The sequence below is a fragment of the Argopecten irradians genome, chromosome 4 (assembly GCF_041381155.1).
Source record: "Argopecten irradians isolate NY chromosome 4, Ai_NY, whole genome shotgun sequence".
NCBI classification, from domain to species: domain Eukaryota; kingdom Metazoa; phylum Mollusca; class Bivalvia; order Pectinida; family Pectinidae; genus Argopecten; species Argopecten irradians.
The window spans coordinates 44,013,324-44,036,084 of NC_091137.1; the positions used below are offsets into that span (position 1 = coordinate 44,013,324).

Genomic DNA, 22,761 nt, shown 5'->3' on the forward strand with positions numbered 1-22,761 from the left:
GTACGTTCAAAGGGAGGTCACTCGCTTTTGTTATATAAAATTCATAAAGAAACATCTTCATTGCAGGAAGAGAGCCCCTTCAGTTATAATCACTATTTTATTTAGACAAATCGATGCGACCTTCCATACAAAATCTTATCACCATAACCTTCCAAGTTTACTATTACCTTCATACAAGTGTAACACATGTGTTTTTTTCTTTTCTTTTAGTTTGATAAAGTTTATGATATGATTATCTTGGTTTCAATTTAGATTACACAATAATCTACTGGAAATCTTGTGTTGTGTTTGTAAGAAAAGTAAAAATATGATTTGGTGTGAATAAAACAAATCATAAAAAATAAGTAAAGAGTATGATAGCCGTCATCTTATATCATATTAATCATTGTAGTCAGGTATAAATAATAACCGATATCAGTAAAACACTGAATATGTTTATTAAACCTTTGTTTAATGGTATATACGGTTAAAAGAAAAATGCCCAGCAACCACAGATTTTCCCGGTAACACCCCAATCGGGAACGTTCGGCACTGTCCGTAAACGAGAACGGAAAGTGCCGAACGGTCCCGATTGGGTAACACCCAGGTCCGTTTTCATTTATCGGAACAACTGGTTCGACCGTTTGTTAAGTCGTTACTTTAAGTACCTGCAGTTTTCAATACAGGCCTGTGAAGGCTTTGTCAAGGCTCGTCTGAAAACAATATAAAATCACCAGGTCCGTCTTTAATTCATAAACGAACAAGTTGGTCCAACCAGTCAAACCGTATAATCGAAAACGGCCCAGGTGAAGTGCATGTGTATATATACATGTAGGTATATTGCAATTACATGTAAATAATCTTAAGAAGCTTTCTTCATCTCCTTTTGAAATTCTCACATTTCTTCTAATTTTGCAACTTTAACATGAGTTGAATGCTACCATTTGATGTTCTATTTATATCATATGAAGGGGTTTCAAATTGAATTCGACGAAGTTTACCGAACGTAGTTGATACGGGTATCGACGCATCCTGAACTCATCGGGTATTATCGCGAGAATATCTATGTAATATCTATTCCCTGAAGAGTTCCGGATGGGTATCGACGAAGCTTGTATACATGTTACCGGAATTGACCGAGTATTATCGATTGTCAACCAGGAACAACCAAGGCGGACACACTGTCATAATACTAGGTATGGAGGCTTATCTTATTTCATTTTTGTCGGTATTGTCGGTATATATAATGTTGTGTACTCTGTGTACGAAAGATTCCGCTTACCATTTATATAACATGAATACGATGTGGAGTGTGAATTTACAATAGAAACAGACATATTTACAGAAATGTGTCCAACCTTTAGTGTAAACTGAAAGGCGAGGTTATGTTGAATATACGTATACGTAAATCGAAAGTGAAAGTAATTTAACATTACCGAGAATGCCTACCATACGAGTTTATTTACTAGAACGGGTAATTGTGTACTATACTTTACAAGAATGCTTACAATTCAAACTATCGTAAACTAGCAAAAATAAGCTACATAATAAGATGTCAAGCGATCTTGTTACTTGTTCAAGTGATAATATTTGTAAATGATTTCAAGGTTCGTTCAGTCCACGCATGATCACTTTAGTATAATGGATCATTGTATGTCTGAATATGCTTACAATACACATGGTTTTTATCTTGATAGTGTTCCACTAGTATGCATGTGTTTATACCTCTATTCAATAAATAAATGTCCCAACCTTCTTATTTTTTAGACTCCGTCGAGGATTGTCGGACACAAGATACGAATTTCGACTAATGATTAACGGAATTGACCGAGGATTGCCGAATATCACTCAAAGGTCGCCGATCGAGACAGACACGCTATAAACACCTGACATGAAGTTGAAGTTTTGACAATATTTACGGTAAGTTATGCTATGATTTATGATACAAATTTTCAAACGTATCATGTTAACTCGATATCAGACTTGTGTTAACTACAAAAACGTACATTTAACTGTATGTCCTATAATAGGTCTGTTATCGTGGTGATAGTATGGCTGTGTTAGATATATGCAAACCGAAAGTGGATGTTATACGCCTACAATTAAAATGTGCACCGTTCTATATCCTGACATGAGTCTTACATTTTCGCCAATACTGACGATAAGTGCTAATATTACAGGGTAGGCCTACAATTTCTACATTATTTCGGTGATTAGTTTAATTGTTTATATGTTCAATGTCTAAATTTCACATTTTGCGTAAACATGAACCAATGGAATGTTCTTAATGATAAACGGTTCAAGATGTTTTATGATTATACTTAATGTAACACTTATACACGTGTATAATAGTGTACTCAAAGGCATGTTAATTGACTGTCTAGGATGTTTTATGTTAGATATCTTGATCTATGTTAGTTCCTCTTCATGTCAGATTTATTGTAAAATCTTACCACCAAATGACTACTATTCAACATTGCTCATTGAGTCGCTTATGTTGATATACTTATGTGTGAAATTCCACATTTCATAAAACATAGTATTGCTGGCTGTCTCAACTGTTGGAAGACAAAGTGAACATGTACCATGTTATTGTGTCTGGATTCCGTCTGTAGTCTATTATTATTTGTTTTCGTAATAATATTTCTTCAACAAATACGATAAAGATAATTTTTGCTGAAATGAAGCATTTTATACTTCCACAGGATCGATAAACACATATAGGTATCGTTTCAAATATGCAGACGCTTGGTTTTATGCCTTTGGCATAAATATATACTACAGAAATATAATTAAAATTGAGAAAATCTGGTCCTGAATGTGTTTCTATTATAAAGTTTGTTCAAATAGATTACCTTGAATTTTTATACAATATTTAACCATCCTAATTCTTTACAGCTCCGCTCCTAAACTCACCCCACCCCAACCGATATAATAAATTTATCGGACAGAATATCAGAGAGGTCATTCTTTTTTAAGCTTTCTTTTTTGTGAAGCCATTATATTCAATATTTTTTTTACATATCGTGATATTTAGAATATGCACAAAATTGATCCTCTGATAATTGAAATTTTCAATTTGTATAAATGAATAATATCTAATAGTCTAAATGTAATATCATTCAGTATTTATTCTTGAAATTTTAAAATAAAAACCAATGAGAAATACCACCTTTGCACCAAATGCTATGTAAATTGACACAATTTCAGAGGATAACGTATCAGATTAAAATGAAACATTTTACAGGAGATATGTATATGATCTGAAATGAATTATCATTTTATATAGAGGGTTTATGACACGAGTCAAATCACTACAACACCCTACAGTCCAAATGATCTAAAATGTATTGAAAAACTCTGACGTCATTACGGACGTCAAGACATGACGTCACAACAGTTCCCAGCAAGCGCTTCAGTTTGCATTACACTAGTGACATATGCAAACAAATAACATAGGTAAAGTCACTTTATATAAGGTGGATTATATGTGATGACAAAACGACTTATTGATGGACATCGAAAATATGTAGCTTCATACACAAATATCAATGATTTATTTTTTTCAGGATACCTGATCAGAAACCGTTAACGTCATGGCAGAAGGTGGTCCCAATCAGGCATCGGTCCCTAAAGACGGTACTCAGTCGGACTCACACCTCCTGGAGTGTCCTATCTGTCTGGAACAGCTTCACCAGCCAAGGTGTCTACCATGTCATCATTCTCTTTGTCAGGAATGTCTGAGTACTTACATCATCAGCGAGGTGTCGGGGAAGAGGGATACGGCGACTACCTTTACCTGTCCGGTATGTAGAACGCTTACTTACCCTGTTGATAAGACTGAGGATAAAGAGAAATGGGCCGAGCAGTTTCCTGTAGACAAAGTTGTCATGGAGCTGATACAAATAAAAAGCGGTTCAACAGACGGTCACTACTGCATGCCATGCAAGAAAACGAAAGACAAAAAGGTTCTGGCTCAGTTCTGGTGTAAGACTAATAAATGTTTGTTTTGCGTGTCTTGTAAACTAAATCACCATGACATCATACACACCAACTGTGACGCTATAGACATTATAACTTCTACTGACTTTCTACCAAGAACGGAAACAAATTCAAAAAGATGTGACAAGCACAAGAAGAAGATTACTTACTATTGCGTTGACCACAATTCATTTGGCTGCAGCAAATGTGTAACCACCGGCCACAGAAAATGCGAAGAAGTCGCAACCACTGAGGATTACTGCGAGACACTGGATAAAGGCGCAAAACTAGTGGAAAGGACGACCTATATGAAAGAGGCTGCTGACTCCCTGGAATCGTTGGTAAAGAACTTACATAAATATTTACAGAGCATCGCAGACGACAAGGAGTCGGCATTGCAAAGTATCGACGATATGGAGGAAAGGTTCATTCAACGAATGAGGGAAATGAAGAAGGAAATCACAGATGATTTGATAGCTAAGTACAAAGAGGAGAGTGGACATCTGAAGACGGCAAGTCAAAAGTGTGAACGACTGAAGGTCGCTATGCAGAATACAATGGAATCGACTGTGACGGCCCGCCAGAAGAACGACTACATGGGTACGATTCTATTATACCAGAGAGGACAAACGGAGCTAGATTCCTGGAAAGATTTAGTCAAAGAGATGAGGATGATGAGCTCTTCTGTCTGTCTTAAGCACGATGCAGAATTTGATGGGACAAGTATGAACTTTGGTAAAATTATCGTCCAAAAGCAACAAATACAATTTACAGATGTTCCAGGCCTAACCAAACCTTTATCAGAATGTGAATTAAAGGAGGTAAGAAAAATGAACATAAAAATGGATTCAGATCAGTCCGATTGTTCTGCTCATGGAATTGTTATCACTCCTGACGGCAGTATTGTTGTAGGAGATATAAACAATCAGAATCTGAAATTAATCAACACTGACGGAGATGTTGTGGATGAGTTGAAGGTGGATAGAAAACCTTGGGATTTGTGTTTGGTAGACAACACTACAGTTGCAGCTGCGATAGGTAATGGTGTACATGTGGTGACAGTTACACCCTCTAAACTTACATTATCGAATGTAATAAACATTGGGAAACAATGTCACGGTATAACGTACAGAAATGGAGAGTTCATCGTGAGTTCAGGTAAAGAAGTGTACCGGGTAACAAAGGACGGTAAGACTCAGATTCTACACAAAGGTCCTAACACGATATACACTTTATCCCAAGATCACCGTGACGGGACTCTTTTCATTCCTTACTACAACCACACCCCTGGTAGTACGGCCGTCGGAAGTCTGTCTACTGACAATCTACACAAGGACGTGTTGAAGGTCGGTGTAGTAAGGAACGCGTATGGAGTGGACGTGGACGGGGAGGGTAACGTCTATGTCTGTGGATGGGGGTCAAACAACGTGGTACAGATGTCTGGGGACGGGACAAACGTCAGGGAACTGTTAACGACAGCGGACGGTATCAACAAACCAGAAGCTATATCTGTATGTGGTGATAAGGTTGTTGTGACAAATCTTTCAGACAGACTCTGCAATTATATTCACTTATATCAGTTAATTTGATCACTTTGCTAGAACATCTTTTATGATGACATTTTTCCTTTTTTGTTACATATCACTTACATAACTGGGAGGTTTATTACTTTACTTTATTATATTCACAAGAGATGATTCACTGTTAAAATTGTATTTCTTGTAATTTTCACCATCTCAAACTCACATAAAACGCACAATGTGTGAATATGAATGCTTATATATGATGGTTCAGATCCATAAAAGCACCAATATACTGTTGATATAGCGGTAAATGTCGCATAAAATATCACACAGTTTGAAAGAAACGTCTCAGTCAACGCCATATTTCAAACTTTCGGGTAATATCGGAAAACTGAGTTGCATCACGTGACCGACATCGGCGATACTAGTATAGATAGGAACTTCCTGAGCCGTATCACCTGGTCAATATCGGCAATACCCGTACAGATAGGAATAGATCGGAACAGTTCGGATACTTCCGAGCTATTTCAAACGTGTACACGTTAAAAATTAATATTTCAATTTAATTGTTTAATAACTTTGCGAATACGAACTTTACAAAAGTCGGTAAATATTGAAAGTTTAAAAAGTGTAGAACACTTAAAATACCTTTTCTATGCCAAAAATGTAACAAGTCACAGACCATACAACTTTAAATCTATAAAATTATTTCAGCTCAACAATGCTTGGTAAACACCTACTCCATAAGGTGTTGGTGAAGGTTCATACCGTACTTTCCTTACAGGGAACTGTGATCTTTGACTTTTGCTTTGATATGTCATTGATGTACAATGTAACTCAGTTGTAAAGCTTATTACTAAACATTTAGCTTTTAGTCAGAATTCAATAACCGATATATCTTAAAATCATATCTTATTAACTTAAGAATAATATATAACTGACAAATGCTCACGAAATGTATTTTGTAGTGCTTTTGGGTATATGTTCAATTAAATATACATTGTACATCTAATGTCCAAATTGTTATTTCGAATTAGTTTAATTATAATGTATGGTTTATTTTATGCTATATCATGAAATTTGGGATGTAAAATTGGTACATAGTGCTATAATATCGAAGGTATCCGGCCCTTTTTGTAGCATCATGCCTTGTTCCGGGCGGCGGGGGAAAAGTTGGGGATGTCCTTTACATTTTATTTGCCATGGAACTCGTCTTACATTTATCTATGATATTTGTTTTGTTCCATTATTAGAAGTCCTGTATTTATCATTTTATATCGGTTTCATAACACGCAATAATCATTTTTTGGTCATGTGTATTCGATTAATCGATATATTTCAGAACTAAGGATGATTTAAAGGGTTTACCTCCAAAGGGAAATAACTCCTTTTTGTCGTCAAAGAAAATTCGGTGATATAATTGATCATATAAAGGTGTGCGTGAGTAGTAGAACTAAATGTATAACTAGGCTTTAAAATCATTCTGTAGCATGAAACTTGATCATGCTTTTTTTTATTATTAGAAATATCTTCATATCAACATGTGTTACTTTACAGATGAAATAAAATTTATTAAATCTTCTTTAATTGTTAATCAATACCCAAATTAATTTTATTGACTTGTAAGGAATTTATCACAGGCGATATCTGAATAAAGATATGATTGAAATGCTTATACTTTCGTGTTTTGTAGTTTTAATTTTTTGAGTAATTAATAACTGTATAATTTTCTAGATTAATTACGAGAATTTTTTTCATTCACATTACGTAATTATTTCAAGTCACATTATACGTAACTATCAACAAAACTTCAAGTTAGTGTAGATGTAGTTGAAATAAAGTTATATCAAAGAAACTCTTGTAAACATGCCTTCATTATAAACAGGTCGTCATAGAAGCTACGAATATTGTCGAACGGAAATCGGAAAATTCATGACCCGTTCTCTTTAGAGTACTGACAGACGTTACGTAGTTACGGTAGTCACCTGTCGTTTTCGGCAATGACGTTACAATATCGGCTAACTTCGGCTTGTTTGACTCAATGGGACCCACCAAGCGATGTGCAATATTTATGTTAAAATATATATTTCACACAACCATTAATGTTAACAAAATCACTAACCTTGTAAACAATGCCGATCAGTGTCCATAGACCTATATGATTGATACAGTATAAAAAGCTCAAAATACCTTGAAATATTTCATTAATATCAAGGCATGACATAGACATTTCACATATTAAAAAATGGTGAGGATCGATAGCTGTATATCAAAGTGGTTATCTAAAACAGAAGTTGTATTATCGTAATGAAAGAGGAAATATTTCTCTACATGAAAGATCCTACATGAGTGACATATAACGTTTTATGAAATTAGTCAAGAAGTTTTAATGTTTGCTTGCCTGCAAATTCAGTGAAATCTTGGAATCCTGACGTCACTTTATTGTATCTGAAAGATTTTTCCTACAGCAAGAAACAGGATGATCAGGGAACAATCATGAATTTTGAATCACAACTAAATGTTTAGAATAGGGAAGCGCCGGGCCCTCCGCCACCGTCATACATCCAGTTTCCACACAGTGGCTTGTTTTTCAAACATCGATCGGAGCACAACAATATGCAGGATATGACGTCATTCAAATATTAATGACGTTAACAATCTGTGATGTGATATTAAGAAAAAAGTGGTTCGCGTCAAAGTTGAAAATCTCGACCAATCAAAAGACTGGAACGTCATAATCCTTTAGTACAATATCAATATATTTCTCCAACATCCAGCACATTTATGAAATGCCCTGAGAGTTGAATAACACGATGTAATGATGCAGAAATGTAAACATCAGTTTTAATATCACAAAATGAAAACAATGCAAAAAAACAAAGCAATTAATAAAGCGACCGTCACCCTTAAAATAATTTGTGGTGAAATTTCTATGTTTATAAACAGCAGGTATAATGTTTATCCTTTAAACGAATTGAAACAAACGATGAAGAGTTAGTTTGAAATATTTCCTACAGGATTTTGTTGTTTTAATATTCCATAATAAAGGCACCGTATTATAGTATCTACAATGGGCTATTATTGTTACATTAGATAATTGTATGTACAAAGGGAGATCACTCGTCTTGTCAAAAACGAGTGTACGAGGAGAAAAATACGAAGTATATTGGCTTCCTGCAATTTATGAACAACTTTATCAGTCATCAATAAGTATGGACAAAAAGCAAATATATATTTGCAGATGTAGATTATCGTTACATATATGCTGAATTCTATATTTTCAGTATTTAAGTGATCGCTATTTAGAAATTACTTACAGTGTGGAATGAGCTGGCCATCCACTATACTTATCGATTTAAAATATTCGAAGGTTTGTTTTCATTTCATTTCAACATATTTTATTGATAACAAAGGGATCAGACAACAGTTAAGCCTATATAAGTTTTCTCCCGTAGCCTATATAAGTCTTCTCCCGTAGTTTGTTTATTTGAATATTAATCGTTTACAAACAGGATTGTAATAAAATCAATCGGATAGGTAAAATGTGCTTTATTTATTTCATAAAGAAACATCTTCATCACAGGATGTGTCTTCTACTGATGAGATCCCTTTCAGTTATAATCATGATTTTATTTCAGAGAACTCGATGCGACTTTCAATACAAAATCATATCACCAAACTCTTTCAAGTTTACTATTACTTTTCATACAAGTGTAATACAAAAGTTTCAGTTATCTTAGTTTGATACAGTGTATGAGATGATTATCTTACTTAGTTTGATACAGTGTATGAGATGATTATCTTAGTCAATTCAGATTACAAAAAAAATGTTGAAATATTGTGTTGCCTTTCTAAGAAAAGTAATGATAAAAATAAATGAAGAGTATGGTAGCGATTATTTATTACATTCATAATATATTGTTTAATCATTAGGCCAAACAAATATGTCTCCTTAGGGTTACATTGCCGAAAAAGTAGGGTCGGTCGGGAGGATTTTTTTCTTTTCTTTTTCTTTTTTTCTTCTTTTTTTAGTGTCTTTCACTCTAAAATGATGGCCGGAACCGGAGTCTGAGATCGAAATCCCGACTTTTTTTCGCAGAAAGTGTGGGGGGGGGGGGGGGGGGGATTAAGGTCAGGAGTAAAAAATTAGGGTCGGTCGGGTAACCCTAAACAGACGTATTTTGTTGGCCTTATAGCCAGGTGTAAATCATATCTGATATCAGGAAGACACTCAATATGTTGAGTAAACCTTTGTTAAATGGAAAACGGTTTTAACAAAAATGTCCACCAAGTACAGAAGTTCGCGTTAACACCCAGGTGCATATTGTGTATAAAGGTATATGTATATAAAAAATTACATGTTTAACATCTTAAGATTTACATTTCTTCTAATTTTCCAGTTGAAATATGAGTTGTATTGAACGAGGTTTACCGAACGGGTATTGACGAAGCTTGTAGACACGTTACCGGAATTGACCGAGTATTATCGATTGTCAAACAGGAACCACCAAGGCGGACACACTGTCATAATACTAGGTATGGAGGTTTTATTTTGTCGGTGTTGTCGGTATGTAATGCTATATACTCTGTGTACGACAGATTCGAAACATTGATAGGATGTGGAGTGTGAATTAATAATAGTAACAGACATATTTAAAGAATTATGTCCAACCTTTAGTGTAAAGAGGAAGGCGTGGTTATGTTGACTATACGTAAATCGAAAGTGAAAGTAATTTAACACTACCAAGAAGGCCTACCATACGAGGTTATTTACTAGAACGGGTATTTCAGTATAATTTACACGAATGCTTACAATACAAATTATCATAAACTAGCAAAAATAAGCGACATGATAAGATGTCCAGCGGTTCTGTTATTTGTTCACGTGATAACATTTGTAAATGATTCCAAGGTTCGTTCAGCCCATGCCTGGTCACTTTAACTTAATGGATCATTATATGTCTGAACATGCTTACTATATACATTTAAAGCTGTACTTTTTATCTTTATAGTGTTCTACTTTATACATATATTGATACCACCATTCAATAAATAAATGTCCCAACTTTCTTTTTTTTCAGAATCTATAGTTGTAGACTTATGCTTACCCGAATATACCGATGATTGCCGAATATCACTCAAAGGTCGCCGATCTAGACAGACTCGCTATAATCAACTGACATGAAGTTTAAGTTTTGATAATATTGACGGTAAGTTACGTTATATTTTATGATAGATATAGTCAAATTTATTTTTACGTAAACTCGATACAGAATTTGTGTTAAATACAAAAACGTACATTTAAATGTATATCCTGTAATAGGTCGGTTATTGTGGTGATATTGTTGCTGTGTTAGATATATGCAAACCGAAAGTAGATGTAATACACAGCACTTATATGTATCGGGTAGATACATAGGCCTAAAATTACAAGGCACACCGTTCTATATTCTGACATACGTTTATATTTTTGCCAATACTGACGGTGAGAGTTTATATTATCGGGTAGGCCTACCTACAATCACTATGTTATTGGTTGATTGGTTGGATGTTCAATGCTTGTATTTTATATTTTGCGTAAGCATGAAATAATTGATCATTCTACATTTATATGTACATGATAAACTGTTCAATATGGTAATTATTAAACTGTATGCATCAATTGAACACGTTTATACTAGTTTACTCAATGGCATGTTGATAAAAAGCCTACGATAATGTATGTTATATGATTATTGTTCCATTTGTTCCGGACTGACACTATTATAACCTTAGCAAAAAAGGGAGAATTTATGAGCTCATAATTCTTCCATAACTCCCGTTGGTGTAGTGATATGAAGAACATGTTTCGTGACGTCGTTCTGGCCTTCGTCATGACGTAATGACGCAATGCTATATTTATTCGCAAAAATACTTACAAATTGATTAAAAAGTTGGAAATGTACCGATGATTTGATGTTTAAATCTAAGAACTTATTTTTAACCCGAATGTCATTGGGGCTGCTTATAATGTCATAAATAGGGGCTCCAGTGACGGGGACAGCGGGGAATTTGATTTGGCAATAGCGATAACAGTGTACAATACAGAGTTGGATTAAAAGAGATAACAGAAAACGGAAATATAAGCATTAAACTGCCTTCTTGAGGGATTTATGGTTCTATAATTAATTTTTATTTGTTTTCATGCTAAATCCAACTCTCTGATTGGCAGATTCTATTTCTTCATATAATATGAAAACCGAATCCAAGAATGGCGCGAAAATCCGATGTAATCATGACGTCACAATAGAGACGTCGACGTTGCGTATTGATTTGAAAAAACATATTCCATTGGAAAATTAATGGAATTGTACGTTTAAACGTATTTTATGTTATCAAGTAGTCTGAAAAAAATAATTATAGGCATTGATGTAACTATTTTTAACTTCTTCGGGTTATGAAATAAATTTTGTTTGCAAACTTTTATGAGAATCCGCTACGCATAAAAATCATTTATTCCTTTTAGGATACCTGATCAGGGACTGATAACGTCATGGCAGAAGGTGGCCCCAATCAGGAATCGGTCCCGAAAGACGGTACCCAGACGGACTCACACCTCCTGGAGTGTCCGATCTGTCTGGAACAGCTTCATCAGCCAAAATGTCTACCATGTCACCATTCTCTTTGTCAGGAATGTCTGAATACTTACATCATCAGTGAGGTGTCGGGGAGGAGGGACACGGCGACTACCTTTACCTGTCCGGTGTGTAGAACGCTTACTTACCCTGTTGATAAGACTGAGAATAAGGAGAAATGGGCTGGACAGTTTCCTATAGACAAAGTTGCCATGGAGCTGATCCAAATGAAGAGTAGTTCAACAGACGTTCACTACTGCATGTCTTGTGAAAAAACTAAAGACAAAAAGGTTCCAGCTCAGTTCTGGTGTAAGACTAATAAATGTTTGCTTTGCGAGTCCTGTAAACTAAATCACCATGATATCGTACACTTCAACTGTGACGCTATTGACATTAGAACTTCTACGTACTTTCTACCAAGAACGGAAACAAATTCAAAAAGATGTGACAAGCACAGGAAAAAGATGGCTTACTACTGCGTTGACCACAATGTTTTCGGTTGCAGCAAATGTGTCACTGTTGGTCACAGGAAATGTGACGATGTGACAACCACTGAGGATTACTGTGAGACACTGGATAAAGACTCAAAATTAGTGGAAAGGACGACCTATATGAAAGAGGCTGCTGACTCCCTGGAATCGTTGGTAAAGAACTTCCATCAATACTTACAGAGCATCGCAGACGACAAAGAGTCGGCATTACAAAGTATCGACGATATGGAGGAACGGTTCATCCAACGAATGAGGGAAATGAAGAAGGAAATCAAAGATGATTTGATAGCTAAGTACAAGGAGGAGAGTGGAAATTTCAAGGCGGCAAGTCAAAAGTGTGAACGGCTGAAGGTCGCTATGCAGAACACAATGGAATCGACCGTGACAGCCCAGCAGCAAAACAACCACATTGGTACGATTATATTGTACCAGAGAGGACAAACAGAGCTGGATGCTTGGAAAGATTTAGTAAAAGAGATGAGGATGACGAACTCTGCTGTCAGTCTTAAACACGAAGCAGAATTTGATGGGACAATCCTGAACTTTGGTAAAATTGTCGTCCAGAAGCAACAGAGACAACTCACAGATGTTCCAGGCCTAACCAAACCTTTATCCGAATGTAAACTAAAGGAGGTAAGAAAAGTGAACATAAAAATGGAATCAGATCGGTCCGATTGTGCAGCTTGCGGAGTTGTTTTCACCCCTGACGGTAGTATTGTTGTAGGAGATTGTTACAATCAGAAGTTGAAATTAATCAACACTGACGGAGATGTTGTGTATGAGTTAAAGGTGATTGGACGGCCTTTGGATTTGTGTTTGGTAGACAACACGACAGTTGCAGCTGCAATAGGTAATAGTATACATGTGGTGACAGTTACACCCGATAAACTTACATTATCGAATGTAATAAACATTGGGAAACAATGTCACGGTATAACGTACAGAAATGGAGAGTTCATCGTGAGTTCAGGTAAAGAAGTGTACCGGGTAACAAAAGACGGTGAGACACAGATACTACACAGAGGTCCTAACACTATATACGCGTTATCGCATAAACACCGTACCGGGAATCTCTTCTTCCCATACTTTACCTGCACACCGGACAGTACGGTCATCGGTAGTCTGTCCACTGACAATCTACACAAGGACGTGTTAAAGGTCGGTATAGTAAATAATAAGTTACCCGTATGGAGTGGACGTGGACGGGGAGGGTAACGTCTATGTCTGTGGATATGGATCAGACAACGTGGTACAGATGTCTGGGGACGAGACAAACGTCAGGGAAGTGTTAACGACAGCGGACGGTATGCACAGTCCACGAGCTATATCTGTATGTGGTGATAAGATTGTTGTGACAAACATTTCATCCGAACATTGCAATTATATTAGCTTATTTCAGCTTATTTCATCAGTTTGATTACACAATTTTTATGATGACTTTGTTCCTTTGTAGTTACATATCAGTTTAAGGACACCTAGGAAAACTGTTCATTATTTCATCAAGTTCAACATTCTTGTTAGATCCAAAGAAATGATTTATTCAATAAATCATGTAAATACCAATATATTTCCTTTTCGCAGAAGGGCTCTCACACCATGTTCCATATTTAATTATTCTTATATAAACAGTACATCACTCTCACTTTATTATAGATATATTTAACAATGCCTTGAAAACACCTACTTCATCATGTTATTATTCTGTACTTTTGCTGAAGGTTTGCACTTTCCTTACAGAGAACTTATTTACTTTGATGTCACTGATATAGCTCACCAGTACATTTACTTACTGAAAAACCTTCTTTCATTCGCGTGCGATTTACTTTACTTTGCGGATTTCGCGATCTGAGGGTTAGGGTTTAAGCCTACATTATCTATATTAATAGGAATTATCATTGAATTGTTAAATCAGCGAATAATTATCTTCGCAAACTTGTTTTGGAATGGAAATCGCGAAATTTGATATCCGCGAAAGAAAGTTGGTTTGCAGTATAACTGACGATTTATATAGTATTAGGCCAATGTTTAACTGTTATATCACATTAGTTTAATTCTAATTTATGATGCTACTTTATTATAAACGTAAAATGTGGGCATGTAGTGTTAGAACATAGTGCTATAATATTGAAGATGTCCGGTCCTTCCTGTAACATTATACCTTGTTCCGGGCGATGGGGGAAATTTAGGGATGTCATTGTCATTTTATTTGTCATTTAAGTCACTTGCTTAAAATTTGTCTATGATTTGCGTCAGATGTTTTATTCCATTATTAGTGTTTACTTTTTTATCGGTTTCATATTACGCAATATCTTTTTATAATCAAGTTTGTACAATATATCGAGATATTTCAGAACTAAATGAATGCTGAGTCTTTTTACCTCCAAAGGGAAGTAACTCCTTTTTGTCGACAAAGAACATTTGGTGATAGAATGAATCATACATAGGTTTGATTTAAACATATTTTATTTGTATCAAATATACATTGGGATCGGGCACAATTTGTTTAAATTATTATAAGCCATACATAGGATTAGATGTGTACGATTAGTGTAACTAGATTTAAGAATAATTCGGTGGCATGAAACTTGTGTATGTTTTTTTTATTATTAGAAATATCTTCATAGAAACATGTGTTGTTTTCCAGATAAAAAAAATCATTGAATCTTATTAACCTGTCTATATAAACAGCCGATCAATATCCAAATTATTTTTATTGACTTGTAAGGAATTTGTAATATGTAACAATGAATAAAAATATGATTTGAATATTTTCGTGTATTGTAGGTTTTTTTTTTAGTAATTACCAAATTTTTAATTTTCTTGAGTGATAACGAGAAATTATTTTTCATTCACAATACATAACCAATGTTTCACCAACAAAGAATCGATAGACTAATTACAAATACGATGGATGCGTCGTGAATCACTACGCTATAAATATTATCAGCAGTGATATCAGCGTTTAATAGAAGCAAACACACACATTATCACAGTTATCATCTTCATTACATTAGTGGATGTCAAATATAACGGAGAAACAAATACATCTGGTATACATAAGGTCAGAGGTCAGATAGAATTGCAGTAAACACCATTATATGTATTTAGAGTAATATTGTTTTTATTTTTTACACGAATATTAGTTGTAATAAGAACATACACATAAAACAACTATTGATGTCTCAATATCCTCAGACCCCAGATAGGATTGATACTGATAGCATATAAGGAACTCAAAAACATTTTTAAAGCTTGATATAAACATTTCATAAAAATGGTGAGGATGGATTTCTGAATACCAAATGGAAATCGCTCTAGGTTATATTACACTAGTGACATATGCAAAGGCACTGAACATCCGTCGGATTAAGCGATATATATGTTTTACAACGAGTTGTTGTTGGGTATGGAATTTATTTTACACGAACGAGTTACTTGTGAAAATTAGTAGGAAAATTGTGAAATTACCAAAATACACGAGCTTCAGCGAGTGCCTTTGTAGCTTTGAGAAAAATTTTACAAGTGTAAAATAAATTCCAAATTTACCAACTCCGACTTGTGTGACTTGTTTCTATGTGGTTATTTAATAAAAAAATGAAGTTGTGAAGTTGTGTCATGACATAATTAACACTTTCCTTTCATTTAAGATCTTACATGAGTGTCATATCAATTTTTATGAAACTCATCAAAACTAGCAAAAATAAACACTTCAAATACTCGTTTCATAAAATGTCATATGCAATGAAAACGAAGTCAAAATACTTTTGAACACATAACTATAACAACATACATTTCGAAGGATTTCAATGCCGAATTGTGATACAAAAATCAGAGGAGACAGCCATTTTGCCCCACCATATTGGATTCCTGACGTCACGTCATTATTCCTGACGTCACTTTATTGTTTCTGTTATGACGTCACCATAGATTTCCTACCGGACACAGTCAATGGAAATCTGAACTGAACATCAGGCGGATTATGCGATAAATAGGTTTTTACAACGAGTTGTTGATGGATGTTGAATTTATTTTACACGAACGAGTTATTTTCTAAAATTACCAAAATACACGAGCTTTAGCGAGTGTCTTTCGTAGCCGTAGCTTTAAGAATTTTTTTACAAGTGTAAAATAAATTCCAAATCTAAAAACCTCGAGTTGTGTGACTTGCACGAGCACGTCTTCCCACTGCCTGGGACCGTATACGGCTGATAATGTATACACGATGGGGTTTTGGGTTGGGGGATCCACTCTCCCGTCCAGTGCTGAAGGTTCGTTCCTCTTTCAATCCTAATTAGATTGATATGGAATGTTTCATGGGAACCAATGAGATGGCAGCCGCCGTCAAAAGTCGTGCACGAGCACGACTTCCCACTGCCTGGGACCGTATACGGCTGATAATGTATACAGTATGGGGTTTTGGGTTGGGGGATCCACTCTCCCACCCAGTGATGAAGGTTCGTTCCTCCTGCAATCCTAAATAGACTGCTATGGAATGTTCCATGGGAACCAATGAGATGGCAGCCACCTTCAAATGTCGTGCACGTGCACGTCTTCCCACTGCCTGGGACCGTATACGGCTGATAATGTATATAAGATGGGGTTTTGGGTTGTGGGATCCACTCTCCCACCCATTGCTGAAGGTTCGTTCATCTTTCAAACCTAATTAGATTGCTATGGGATGTTCCATTGGAACCACTGAGATAGTAGCCACCTTCAAAAGTCGTGCACGAGCATGTCTTCTCACTGCCTGGGTCCGTATACGGCTGATAATGTATACAAGATTAAGTTTAGGGTTGGGGGATCCACTCTCCCACCCAGTGCTGAAGGTTCGTTCCTCTTTCAATCCTTATAACATTGCTATGGAATGTTTCATGGGAACCACTGAGATGGTAGCCACCTTCAAAAGTCGTGCACGAGCACGTCTTCCCACTGCCTGGGACTGTATACGGCTGATAATGTATACAAGAAGGGGTTTTGGGTTTCCAATCTCCCACACAGTGCTGAAGGTTCGTTTCTCTTTAAATCCTAATTACATTGCTATGGAATGTTTCATGGGATCCACTGAGATGGCAGCCGCCGTCAAAAGTCCTGCACGAGCACGATTTCTCTCTGCCTGGGACCATGTACGGCTGATAATGTATATAAGATGGGGTTTTTGGTTGGGGGACCCACTCTCCCACCCAGTACTGAAGGTTTGTTCCTCTTTCAGTCCTAATTAAATTGCTATGGAATGTTTCATGGGAACCACGGAGATGGCAGCCACCTTCAAAAGTTGTGCATGAGCACGACTTCCCACTGCCTGGGACCGTATACGGCTGATAATGTAAATAAGATGGGGTTTTGGGTTGGGGGATCCACTCTCCCACCCAGTGCTGAAGGTTAATTCCTCTTTCAATCCTAATTAGATTGCCATGGAATATTTCATGGGAACCCCTGAGGTGATAGCCATCTTCAAAAGTCGTGCACAAGCATGTATTCCCACTGCCTGGGACCGTATACTGCTGATAATGTATACAAGATTGGGTTTGGGTTGGGGGATCCACTCTCCCACCCAGTGCTGAAGGTTCGTTCCTCTTTCAATCCTAATTAGACTGCTATGGAATGTTCGATAGGAACCACTGAGATGGCAGCCACCTTCAAAAATTGTGCACGAGCATGTCTTCTCACTGCCTGGGACCGTATACGGCTGATAATGTATACAAGATGGGGTTTGGGTTGGGGGATCCACTCTCCCACCAAGTGATGAAGGTTCGTTCCTCTTTCAATCCTAATTAGATTGCTATCGAATGTTCCATGGGAACCAATGTGATGGCAGCCACCTTCAAAAGTCGGTCTTGCACGAGCACGTCTTCCCACTGCCTGGGACCGTATACGGCTGATAATGTACATGTATGTAAGATGTGTTATTTGACCCGGCGATCCAGTTAACTACCTAGAGCTCAGGGCTCGTTCTGCTTTCAATCTGAATAAGATTGCTATGGAATATTCTATGGGCAGCACTGAATTTGCAGCAAACTTCAAAAGCCGTGCATGAGCAGCTCTTCCCACTGCCTGGGACCGTATACGGCTGATAATGTATATAAGATGTGTAATTTGACCCGGAGATCCAGTTTCCGACCTTGAGCTCAGGGCCCGTTCCGCTTTCAATCTGAATAAGATTGCTATGGATTGTTCTATGGGCAGCACTGAATTTGCAGCCAACTCCAAAAGTCGTGCACGATAATGTCTTACCGCAGCCTGGGACCGTATACGGCTGATAATGTATATAGGATGTGTTATTTGACCCAGAGATCCAGTTTCCGACCCGAAGCTCAGGGCGCTTTCCACTAGTTAGTATTATGATCCAAATAAATTATATAACTGTCTAACTCTTATATTTTTCTTCTTATACATTTGAGTTAAAAAGTAAATAAATGTGAACGCAATTGAAGATATGGTATCAGTAAAATAATTTATCATCGACAATAAAACCCTCAAATGATTTAGAAAGGTCTGTGTTTTAATATTTACTGGAAAACTCCGAAAAATTCAAAGGAATTAAACAAAAAATAAAGACTTTATTTAATTTGGCTGCATCCGTCAAAACAGGTGACGCTTGAATAACGAATAACTGTCTAACTTAACTTTACCCGGCCAGAAGTAAAGTTAGACAGTTATTCGTTATTCGAATAACGAATAACGAATAAATGTTCAACTTTACCCTGCTGGCAAATTGCGAGTTATTTACTAGTTTTCGCTCGAAGCCCAGACGCTTCTTTGATGCGGAGGAAAAGTTTCATTAACTAAACTGAATGAGTGTGTAGACTTCTTACTGTCGTGGGAAATATATAAGCGCATTCACAAACAGTACCAGAAATTATATCCAGTGTCTAGTATCACTGAAACAATATGAAAATATTCAAAAACAATAAATACCCATCAAAGAATTACTTTTCAATACATACATTTGCCATGAGCCAAGAAAAAGACGACACCGCCAAGCGAGATTTTCGATATCGTAAAAATGACGTCATTCCGGTGAATGTGACGTCACTTTTTAGCGGGACTGAATGACGTTACATTCACCTAAGGGTTCAAGTTCTGGCTCAAGTTATAAAAGTTCCGTCAGATATGGAACAAATTCACGTCATCTTATTGACTAATAAAGCATTTCGTATTGACGGATAAAGCACGAGTTTATCCGGCAGTAGATCTAGTTCTAACAAAAATACAAAAACCCACTGGTAAACAAGTTATATTGATGTATCAATATCCGTTGACCTATAGGATTAATACTGATACTTCGAAACATTTCATTGTTTTAATTTGAAAAAGTAAAATAAATATTAACAAAAAAGAGTGGTGAGGATCAATTGCTATATATCAAAGCGGTTAAAAAATTGTATCATGTTTATGATAGAAGAAAGATTTCCCACCATATTCCGAATTATCTGCACTTGATAGTGACGTCATGTGTTTTCGAGCGTAACGTCATACGTTTCGGAGAAAACGACGTGAATTGCGTTCACAAAATAATGACGTAACAATCGATATCTACCCGCAAGAGTATTTATCCATCAAGCACATTTATATAATGGCATGAGAGTGGAATAACACGATGGATTGTTGTAGAAATGTAAACATCAATTTTATTACCACAAAATGAAAACTATATAAAAAGACAAAGTAAGCCACCACCTTTAATAGATAATTTGTGGTGATATTCCCATGCTTATAAACAGTAGGTATAATTGTTATCCTCTATCGGAATGGAAACAAAGGATGAAGAGTACGTTTGAAATATTTCCTACAAAATTTTGCTGTCTTTATACCCATGATAAAAGCACCGTATAACAGTATTTATAATGAGTTGTTATCGTAAGCAGTGGATGTACGTTCAAAGGGAGGTCACTCGCTTTTGTTATTTAAATTCATAAAGAAACATCTTCATTGCAGGAAGAGAGCCACTTCAGTTATGATCACTATTTTATTTAGACAAATCGATGCGACCTTCCATACAAAATCTTATCACCATAACCTTCCAAGTTTACTATTACCCTCATACAAGTGTAACACAGGCGGTTTTTTTTCATTATTTTTAGTTTGATAAAGTTTATGATATGATTATCTTGGTTTCAATTTAGATTACAAAATAATTTACTGGAAATCTTGTGTTGTGTTTGTAAGAAAAGTAAAAATATGATTTGGTGTCAATAAAACAAATCATAAAAATTAAGTAAGAAGTGTGATAGCCGCCATCTTTTATAATATTAATCATTGTAGCCAGGTATAAATCATATCCGATATCAGTAAAACACTGAATATGTTTATCGTACCTTTCTTTAATGGTATATACGGTTAAAAATGCCCAGCAACCACAGATTTTCCCGGTAACACCCCAATCGGGAACCTTCGGATTTTTCCGTAAACGAGAACGGAAAGTGCCGAACGTTCCCCATTGGGTAACACCCAGGGCCGTTTTCATCTATTCGGAATAACCGGTTCGACTGTTTGTTAAAGTCATTATTTTAAGTATCTGCAGTTTAGGCTCGTCTGAAAACAATATAAAATCATCAGGTTCGTCTTTAATTCGTAAACGAACAAGTTGGTCAAACCAGTCAAACCGTATAATCGAAAACGGCCCAGGTGAAGTGCATGTGTATAAAGGTATACAGTATCCAAATTACATGTATATCATCTTAAGAAGCTTTCTTCATCTCCTTTTGAAATTCTCACATTTCTTCTAATTTAGCAACTTTGATATGAGTTGAATGATACCATTTGATGTTCTATTTATATCACATGAAGGGGTTTCAAATGGAATTCGACGAAGTTTACCGAACGTAATTGATACAGGTATCGACGCTTCGTGAACTCATCGGGTATTATCGCGAGAATATCTATGTAATATCTTTTCCTCAAGGAGTTCCGGATGGGTATCGACGAAGCTTGTAGACATATTACCGGAATTGACCGAGTATTATCGATTGTCAACCAGGAACAACCAAGGCGGACACACTGTCATAATAATAGGTATGGAGGCTTATCTTATATCATTTTTGTCGGTATTGTCGGTATTTATAATGTTGTGTACTCTGTGTACAAAAAAAGCAGCTTCCCATTGATATAACATGAAGACGATGTGGAGTTTGAATTAACAATAGAAACAGACATATTTACAGAAATGTGTCCAACCTTTAGTGTATATACGTATACGTAAATCGAAAGTGAAAGTAATTTAACATTACCGAGAATGCCTATCACACGAGTTTATTTACTAGAACGGGTAATTGTGTACTATACTTTACAAAAATGCTTACAATTTAAACTATCGTAAACTAGCAAAAATAAGCTACATAATAAGATGTCAAGCGATCTTATTACTTGTTCACGTGATAATTTTGTGATTAATTTCAAGGTTCGTTCAGTCCACGCATGATCGCTTTAGTATAATGGATCATTGAATGTATGAATATGCTTACAATACACATGGTTTTTATCTTTATAGTGTTCCACTAGTATGCATGTGTTTATACCTCTATTCAATAAATAAATGTCCCAACCTTCTTATTTTTTAGACTCCGTCGAGGATTGTCGGACACAAGATACGAATTTCGACTAATGATTACCGGAATTGACCGAGGATTGCCGAATATCACTCAAAGGTCGCCGATCGAGACAGGCACGCTATAAACACCTGACATGAAGTTGAAGTTTTGACAATATTTACGGTAAGTTATGCTCTAATTTATGATACAAATTTTCAAACGTATCATGTTAACTCGATATCAGACTTGTGTTAACTACAAAAACGTACATTTAACTGTATGTCCTATAATAGGTCTGTTATCGTGGTGATAGTATGGCTGTGTTAGATATATGCAAACCGAAAGTGGATGTTATACGCCTACAATTAAAATGTGCACCGTTCTATATCCTGACATGAGTCTTACATTTTCGCCAATACTGACGATAAGTGCTAATATTACAGGGTAGGCCTACAATTTCTACATTATTTCGGTGATTAGTTTAATTGTTTATATGTTCAATGTCTAAATTTCACATTTTGCGTAAAAATGAACCAATGGAATGTTCTTAATGATAAACGGTTTAAGATGTTTTATGATTATACTTAATGTAGCACTTATACACGTTTATAATAGTGTACTAAATGGCATGTTGATTGACAGTCTA

General features: G+C 36.0%; 3 protein-coding genes across 3 annotated transcripts in view; all 3 read left to right on the plus strand.

The window, feature by feature from the left end:
• Positions 1–878: 878 nt before the first annotated feature.
• Positions 879–15,358, plus strand: LOC138321789 (probable E3 ubiquitin-protein ligase MID2). Its single transcript, XM_069265757.1, is given in 6 exon segments — positions 879–1,175; positions 1,747–1,899; positions 9,884–10,019; positions 10,565–10,693; positions 11,989–13,761; positions 13,763–15,358. Coding segments are annotated over 2 exon segments (1,989 nt in total). The 5' UTR covers positions 879–1,175; positions 1,747–1,899; positions 9,884–10,019; positions 10,565–10,693; positions 11,989–12,015; the 3' UTR covers positions 14,006–15,358.
• Positions 3,576–5,549, plus strand: LOC138322316 (probable E3 ubiquitin-protein ligase MID2). Its single transcript, XM_069266352.1, has one exon. The coding sequence runs from the start codon at positions 3,576–3,578 to the stop codon at positions 5,547–5,549; it is 1,974 nt and encodes a 657-aa protein (XP_069122453.1).
• Positions 15,359–21,450: 6,092 nt separating the features above from the next.
• The window catches only part of LOC138321790 (probable E3 ubiquitin-protein ligase MID2), a 54,037-nt gene continuing 52,726 nt past the window's right edge, over positions 21,451–22,761 (plus strand). Inside the window, 2 exon segments of the mRNA XM_069265758.1 lie at positions 21,451–21,600; positions 22,146–22,298. The gene's annotated coding sequence lies outside the window, so the exon portion shown is untranslated.

Excerpts from the sequence above, each read along its gene's own strand:
- LOC138322316 (XM_069266352.1), top strand. The coding sequence starts at position 3,576 with ATGGCAGAAGGTGGTCCCAATCAGGCATCGGTCCCTAAAGACGGTACT.